This window comes from Oncorhynchus mykiss, chromosome 5, assembly GCF_057628025.1.
Source record: "Oncorhynchus mykiss isolate SJ-2025 chromosome 5, ASM5762802v1, whole genome shotgun sequence".
In the NCBI taxonomy this organism is placed as follows: domain Eukaryota; kingdom Metazoa; phylum Chordata; class Actinopteri; order Salmoniformes; family Salmonidae; genus Oncorhynchus; species Oncorhynchus mykiss.
This window is the reverse complement of record NC_143026.1, coordinates 68,585,001-68,593,073: the sequence shown is the minus strand read 5'-3', so window position 1 is coordinate 68,593,073 and position 8,073 is coordinate 68,585,001. Positions and strand designations below refer to the sequence as shown.

Sequence of the window (8,073 nt, the reverse complement as noted above, 5' to 3'; positions counted from 1 at the left end):
AACCAAAGAGCGGAATGTAGGACACCACTTGCAAAAAACAATCATATTCATCCAATGGAAAAGGTTTACAAATCTTTAGAGCAGAGGCAAACAGTACATACGTTGTTGTTGACACAGACTCAGAGCCTTGTTAATGCACTCTTTATCTAACCATTCCAAAATACAAAAATCACCATATCAAATTATGAAATATTACTGTCACCGTTAAGACTACCGCTACACCTTTTAAAGGAACTTTTCTTCCATTACTTTCCAGATTTCAGCTAACATTAATTACAATCACGATTGATACAATATCCTGTTTGTGATTGCATGTGTTACAAAATTCCATGTGTAATGTATTGACTTGTTTGAAATCAAAATACAACTAACATCGATTTCACTGACACACTTAGCTTCACTTTCCCTTTATTTCTGCAATTCAAAACCTTCCCGTTGGTTGATCAGTTTGTAAAAGTCACGTTCAGACTGCAGAAAGAAGTCTTTGCTGTCTTCAATGTCCTGAGCAGCAATGATCCGAAGCAGCAGCGCATCTCTAATGACCTTGGACTCACAGAGACTGTGTTGAATTCTATGTGTGAAATCTGTGTAGGGCTCAATGACCAGGAGCCATGGCATAATGTCAGCTCCTGGCACTGGCGGTGTCTTCTGTATATTATTGCTTACTTACTCTGTATAGAGCTTGACTAGGCTGGTGAACGCAGTCTTGTAGGAGAGACGCAGTGCTTCTGCTGAGCCTCATGGAATGGAGCCCAAGCGGATCTCGTGGATCCTCATGTGCAGGTGGAACGCTGCCCCACACAGCCACTGTTTCATGGCCACTGACCCCATACATCTCTTGTTGGTCATCCTCTCAAAATGGTCAATCAGCTCAAACTTTGGGTACTGGTCATAGAGCTCTGTCACCTCCACCATCTTGCCCATATCACCAGCTATCTCAGGGACGAGTTTCAGGTATTCATTGATGTGGGACCCAATTCTTGAGGAATTGCTGATTCCAAAGAACATCTTTGTAGCATTCATAGCACTCTCGTTGTCCCCCTGCCCTTTTGCCTTGTGGGCTAAGACATCAAAGAGTAGGGACAGAACTAGTGCCACAACATCCACACCCCCCAAGGCCACCTTTGTGCTCCCTCCCAATGCAGACTTTAGGTCCTGGTTGAAAACAGTTAGTTGTTCAGCAGGAAGGTGTTGCTGAATGGATGCATGCTGTTGGTCGAGAGCAGCACTTGAGTCCAAGGATAGGAAGCTGAGCGGTGTGTCATCCAGAGAGATATCAGGAACCAAGCTGCCTGCCCTGGCCACTGAGAACAGGTTCTATATTGCTGCCACAGATGGGAGGCAAGAAGTGATGCTTCTGAGCAGCATTATTATCTATCTTACTATGACTCTCTATAACCCACTTTCTGGTGATTTCACTCTCATCATCTGTAATACAATGCTAAAACTAAATTGCAATGGTCATGTATTTGACCAGCAAGCCTGTGGAGGACCTTGTCCTGTGAAAGTAAATGAGACAAATAAAAAATAACATACTATTGTATTGTAGAGCACCATTTGAAAACAATGTATATTATGATGACCTAATAAAAAGGTTCAGTGACATTTAACAACAAAAAACAGGCCATCACTACTGCACTGACAATGATGCAGTTCTACATGTATACCTGAGACACTATGTACTAATTCAAGCCAACCCACATGTTGTATATGCGGATGTGGGCTCAAGTGAAGATAGGGTGTAGGTTTATCCTTACAGGTAGAGTGGCAGGTGGCACACACAGGTTCAGCTCTATACAGGTACTAAAGCAAAAAGCAAAAAGTTGAAAGCAAAAAGCTGAAAGTTGAATCCTTGTTACTCTCCATTATTCAGGCTGGACCTACAAGAGATTAACTTCGTTACATGATTCTCTCAAAACGTCACATTTTATTTTTCTATGAAGTACATAGAAAAACACTATTGGAAAAGAAGCAGGCCTAAAAGTTTGCATAGACCAGGATGTGTAGACTAAAGGGTAAACAGCAAAACTCCTGGGAGAAGCGGCCCAATAAAATAAGTAGCTAACCATGGGACGCCTCGGTTGTCAAGGAGTGTTGGAAACATTCCCTGGAGCCCTCACAGTGTGGTGATATTTTTGTTGCAGGCAATGGAATTACCTTTTGCTTTGACATCTGAGATCGTCAACTCCATGATTAGGTTTTCTCTGCATGCTCGCTCTCAGACGGACCAAGATTCGATAATATTTGACATGTAATGTACTGGATTTAAGTAATTCTTCCAAAGTGTTCCGATCGAGGTGTTCTTGGACGCAGCATTTCAACAAGAAAGCTACAAGAATGTAAGGATTATTTATAAACAGGCAGAATTTGTCGAGAATTTGCGACTATTTGTAAACGATTAACAAATGGGCTGTCCCTTCCATCGTTGTCAAGGCAACCTACACTGACTGACAAACCACCCGAAGACAAGACAGTTGAAGGATTTGTAAAAGTTTATGGAAACTTGTTTGGTCAGCTAATGTTTGTAATTTAATGAAAGCCTACTATTCCACAAAATAATACGCTCTGTGTATAATGGCGACTTCTACAAGCGTTGCACCTGGGGCATCTGTCAGATGTGGAGTGCAGGCAGGTAGAGAGCATTGGACTAACATTAAAGCTGGACGTGAAAAGAGAAATGGACCTGGGGTTCAGCAGTGGTCTGACGGATCTAAATATGAAGGAGAATTTGTGAATGATTTGAAGCACGGCACAGGAGTCTTCACCTGGACAAATGGAGAGGTATTGTTGTTTGAATATAATAATTTATTGACAGTCATGAAATAGCCCTGTGGGAGGGTGTCATACAATCCTGGCTGGCCAACATTAGGCTAATTTTGTTACTAGTCACTGTTTATAGCAGGTATTGTTACATTGGCGCAAGTAGTTCAATTGTACTTTTTTTTTTAAAGACTTTCACTATTACAGGGTCCACAGCCTATGTCATCAAGTTATTTCTATAATTTTATTCTGTAGTTTTATGATGGCTCATTCTACAAAGATTATCGTCATGGAAATGGGACTTATTCCTGGCCAGCAGGCTTCAAATTTGTGGGAAAGTTTTATTTGAACCGGAAAGAGGGCTATGGCATTCAGACCTTCCCTGATGGCACCACCTTTCAGGTAAGACAGGAGTATGAGTGTCACCTGACACCAATAACCTATGACATTTTCTGAACTTTTTCTGCTTGAGGAGCTGAGTAGAAATAAAATACTTAACACCTGACTTTTGATTTAACCTGACGCCTACAGGGGTTGTACCATGCAGACGAGCGCTTTGGGCCAGGTGTGGTGACATACCCAGATGGACATCAGGACGTGGGTCTATGGCACCGGGAGAGGCTGCTGAGGCTGTGCACTGCTCTGGAGGGGGGCTTCACTCTCCAAGCCTTCCCAGAACACATGGCTCAGATCAATTGCAAGAAGGAGCCTAAGAACCAGTCCCAGAGCTCAGCCAAGGGGCCAGAGACCAAGGCCAAGCCTGGTACCAGGGAGGTTGGCATGGACCCACTTCTCTCTCCTTACCATGAGCTGCTGCAGGACGAACACTTCATCCTGCCCCCAGACATGGACCGCTACTCCACAGACTCGGACCACCTGCCTGTGCCCTGGGGGCTGCGTAAGGAGCTGGACCTGCAATTCTTCGGCGAGCACTGTGACAACCCAGATACTAACCCTGATGTCTCAGCAGCTTTACCACTGCAGCAGCGCATGCAGGCTCACATCCATAGGCACAGGTGAACGCTAACGCAGGCCAAATGTATTATACAGATGCCTGAAAGCAAATAAGCTCCTTACAGTTAGTCTCAAAACGGTTTATTTTTGTGTCCTGCTTTACCACAGTCTGTTGTCACTTCATGCTGCAGATTTGAGGTGGAGGCCCTGGACTGGGACGTGGAGGCTGTTCTGTCTGAGAACCGGCAAAGGTTTGGCCCTAAGGGATCTCTGGAGCTCAACTCAGAGGGCCTCATCCAGGAGGCCTCGCTGGGTGACCCGCAGAGTGTCTATCGCATCCTACGGGATGGTAAGATACACCCTGATGTTGGCGATGCCCGAGGACACACAGCACTCATTGCAGCTACGGTAAGACACTGATATTGTATCACAAAGGCATGGGGAGACTCCAACAGAGATATGAATGGATAATATTGCTAAAGGTGTTGTGTGCACAGGATTGACCTTTTTTAAGATTTCTTTACAGGTCAACTGCCATAATGATGTGATCCACCTGCTCCTGGACAGCGGAGCAGATGTGAACAAGCTCAACTGTGAGGGCATGTCTGCTCTGGCTGTTTGTAATGTCCTATACTACCCAATCCAGTCACTCCATGAGACAGTTGCAGAGAAGGTCCCACAAAAGACCCACGCAAAATCACAGGTCTGTGAGGCACCAAAACATTTGACGTGCCTTCTTTGGACAGTTCTTTGCTCAAAAGTGTAATCTCTTTATTGTTTTTCTTCATTATATTTATTTGTCACTCCTATGTAAAACAGGCTGTCAAAGCCCGGTCCCCATCAGTGAACAGTCCTCAGAGCAGCATAGTGGAAGCCACCAAAAACAGAGCCCAGACCACCAAACAGGCTGACCAGCCCAATCAGGCTGACGACACTGCTCCAAAGGGCCACACCAACCAGGCTGATAACGAGGCTATGGACCGTGGCCAGTGTAATGACAGTCAAGTGTCCCTTTGCAATGGCCAGGGTTATTGTCAGGAAGAGGCTGACCAGGATGAGGATGAACAGTACCTCCAGGAATGCAGTGACCAGGCTGCCCTGGACCTAGATCGCATGGACATGATAGTGGTGAGGGAAAGGCGCTCCATCCAGGTGCTGGATGGGAACATCCCACTGGGCTGTGTCCCCTGGCATGAGGGGGGTGGCTCTTATGATCTGACCCAGCAGCAGCAGGAGGAGGGAGAGGCCGGATCAGAGGAGGACCGGAGGAGGAGGGAGAGGAGAGGCAGCCTTATGGCTGACCCAGCGTTTGACTCGGCCCGCTCCCTGGCCAGCTTCCACATCCATGTCACGGAGGAGGTCATGCAGAAGACGGCCGAGGCCTTAAGCCGATCGGGCCTGGTACCACATGCTGACACCCAGGAGACCGTCCGCAAGATGGCCCTCATGAAGACCGAGTGAGTCTGGGACAGCCAGGGCTCTGCTCTGAGCTCATAGGAAACATTGTGGGTTAATTTTAAAGAGGCTGTCCTTACTCGCATAAATGTGGATTTATCTCATAGCATGTGCAATGTGAAAACTGCAAACCATGGAGAAAATACTTCAATGGAATCGTCCTCTAAATAAAATCCAGACAAACAAACAAAAGGGATGTGCCGATGATTGACATCATGTTAGGGTGGAGGAGATTAACCCCCATCTCTTTGTACAGGCACCGGGGACGGTGGACCACCATGAAGCTGCTACTGGACAGGGGAGCAGACCCTAACGCCTCCAGTGTGCCCATGCCTGTCCTCTTCCTGGCCATCAAGGCAGGCCACATCCAAGCTGTCAGGCTTCTGCTGGAGTGTGGAGCACGCACTGATATGTGCCTGCCTTCAGAAGTGGGCTATCTCTCACCTTCTTTTTTCTCTTTCTCACTCTTAGCCCCACTAACAAAACACATGGCTTTCTCCTAGCTGAGTGTCTTTGACTACACAGAGTTGATGTTTCAATATAACTGTGGTTGCTGGAATGGCTTAGTGACAACAGAAGGCGAGGGTGGTTGGTTGGTCTATTCCAGTGATTAATTACACTCATATTGCCTCTCATCTCATGTGTTCCAGCAAAGGGGTTTCTACCCCCTGCACATCGCCGCAGCTCTCCCCGGGGCGGAGGGCCCCAAAATCACTGAGCTGCTGCTGCACGCCGTGGCAGACCCAGATGTCACCGCCCAAGACGCTCACGAGGTGTTTAAGCTGGACAAGGTCAGCAGAGGAGTAAGATAGGGTTTTCTGTTGTTGCCGGAGACTTGCCTCATCTTCATGGTTCATAACTGATATGGTTCCTTTCTATATATTTTTTTTATACACTCGAACAACAACAACACACACATGCATGTGCACACACACACACACCAACCACCCAGAACCCAGTGGAGCCCCAGGCTGGTTTTGGGAATAAGTCTTCCACGTCGTCCGGCCCCCCGTCTCAGTTCTATATGGCCCCCAGTGTTCCCCCAGAAGAGGGGGGCAGGACTCCTCTGCACATGGCCTGTCAGAGAGACAAGGACTACACTGTGAGTATTGCCACTAGTCATCAGAGTGTAAAGTTCTGACTTTGTGTATGAGTATTGTGCATGTGTGTGATATTGTATGTGTATTTCAGAATGCTAGGGAGGTTGTGTCACTGCTCCTCTCCCACAAGGCAAGCACCAATCTTCTGTGGAGTGGCCATTCTCCCCTCTCTCTAGCTATTGCTAGCGGCAACGACTTGGTAAGGGCTTCAGTTCTCTCTTAAATAGGCCAAGACAGAAATACAACACCTACGCATTTGGCAAAACACACTTATTACTGTAAATGCTTCTGGGAGGGAATTTGAAACAAGTGTGTTACCAGTCTACTCCTCCCTATCTACTCCCGACTATCCACCTCCCCTAGTCCCTATATGTAATCATTCTGAGCTTGGCCAGGGGTTTTTATCCCATCTCTCCAGGACTGTTCAGTGAGCTTTCCTGCTGTGTTTTACACCCACCACTTAATGGAGAATGGCTCTATCATTATTTCCTGTGCATTTTGCCTCTCCTCCCCCCCCATCATTCCTCAATAGCCATTGAGTACATTAATTGCCTTTTTATAATATGTGAGGAGTAAATCTTAACCAGCTCCTTTCATGGCACAATGTGAAATGTCTCCTCTGTTACATTCATTCTGCACCTTCATTCAGTCACAGACCGAGGGGTTTTGAATCAGAAACACGTTTTTTCTCCAACAAAGGGAAACAGATTTTAATTTGCTGTAACAATGGCGTGCTAAACCTACAAGGATTACGGGAAGGAGAGCGGCTGCCTACTTTAGCTGTCTGGATGGGAGGGAGGGAGGCAGCACATCCTTGAGAGGAGTTGGAAGTGCTGCTGGGGACATGAAAGGCTTCTGGTGAATCACACACAGTCAGGCTGAGATGAAGGATGAGGTGGGGAAGGGGTGGATGTGTGAGGCAACAGTAACCCAGACAGGCATTTATTGGGGCAGGAGTCTTAACAATCTCATATACAGTGAGCTCTAAAAGTATTGGGCCGGTGACAATTTTGTTGTTGTTTTGGCTCTGTACTCCAGCACTTTGGATTAGAAATGATAGAATGACTTTGAGCTTAAAGTGCAGACTGTCAGCTTTTAATTTGAGGGTATTTTCATCCCTATCCAGTGAGCCCCCCCACACACACACACGTTTTAGGGGACCAAAAGGACAAATTCACTTATATGTGGTAAAGTAGTCAAAAGTTTTTTGTATTTGGTCCCATATTCCTAGCACACGATTATTACTTCAAGCTTGTGACTCTACAAACTTGTTGGATATATTTGTTTGTTTGTTTTGGTTGTTTCAGATTATTTTATGCCCAATAGAAATTAATGGTAAATAATGTATTGTGTCATTTTGGAGTCATTTTTATTGTAAATAATAATAGAATATGTTTCTAAACACTTCTACATTGATATGGATGCTACCATGTTGACGGATAATCCTGAATGAATCGTGAATAGTAATGAGTGAAATTTACAGACGCACAAATAGCATGCCTTGGGGGTATGATATCTTCTCACCATTATAATTACAGGGGAGGTTAGCAATTTTGGGGGGAGTATGATATTTGAGCATCTAACTTTCTCACATTGTTACATGAATACATTGCTTACCATTAATTTATTTTGGGCACAAAATCATCTGAAAAACAACCAAAACAAACAGCAAATCCATCCAACAAGTTTGTAAGAGTCACAAGCTTGATGTAATCATTGCATGCTAGGAATATGGGACCAAATACTAAACGGTTGACTACTTCAAAGAGAATTTGTGACAAATGAATTTGGTTCCCTAAAATGG

At 45.4% G+C, this 8,073-nt stretch overlaps 1 protein-coding gene and 1 pseudogene across 1 annotated transcript in view; one reads left to right on the top strand and one right to left on the bottom strand.

The window, feature by feature from the left end:
- Positions 1-401: 401 nt before the first annotated feature.
- LOC149983558 (uncharacterized) lies at positions 402-1,368 on the bottom strand (annotated as a pseudogene).
- Positions 1,369-2,077: 709 nt separating this feature from the next.
- ankmy1 (ankyrin repeat and MYND domain containing 1) overlaps positions 2,078-8,073 on the top strand; it is a 10,876-nt gene continuing 4,880 nt past the window's right edge. The window contains exons 1-10 of the mRNA XM_021604002.3: positions 2,078-2,781; positions 3,016-3,162; positions 3,292-3,776; positions 3,906-4,122; positions 4,241-4,417; positions 4,534-5,171; positions 5,426-5,597; positions 5,820-5,960; positions 6,122-6,271; positions 6,361-6,468. Of these exons, the coding sequence (XP_021459677.2) occupies positions 2,575-2,781; positions 3,016-3,162; positions 3,292-3,776; positions 3,906-4,122; positions 4,241-4,417; positions 4,534-5,171; positions 5,426-5,597; positions 5,820-5,960; positions 6,122-6,271; positions 6,361-6,468 (2,442 nt within the window). The 5' untranslated portion in view covers positions 2,078-2,574. The remainder of the gene's footprint in view (positions 2,782-3,015; positions 3,163-3,291; positions 3,777-3,905; positions 4,123-4,240; positions 4,418-4,533; positions 5,172-5,425; positions 5,598-5,819; positions 5,961-6,121; positions 6,272-6,360; positions 6,469-8,073) is intronic.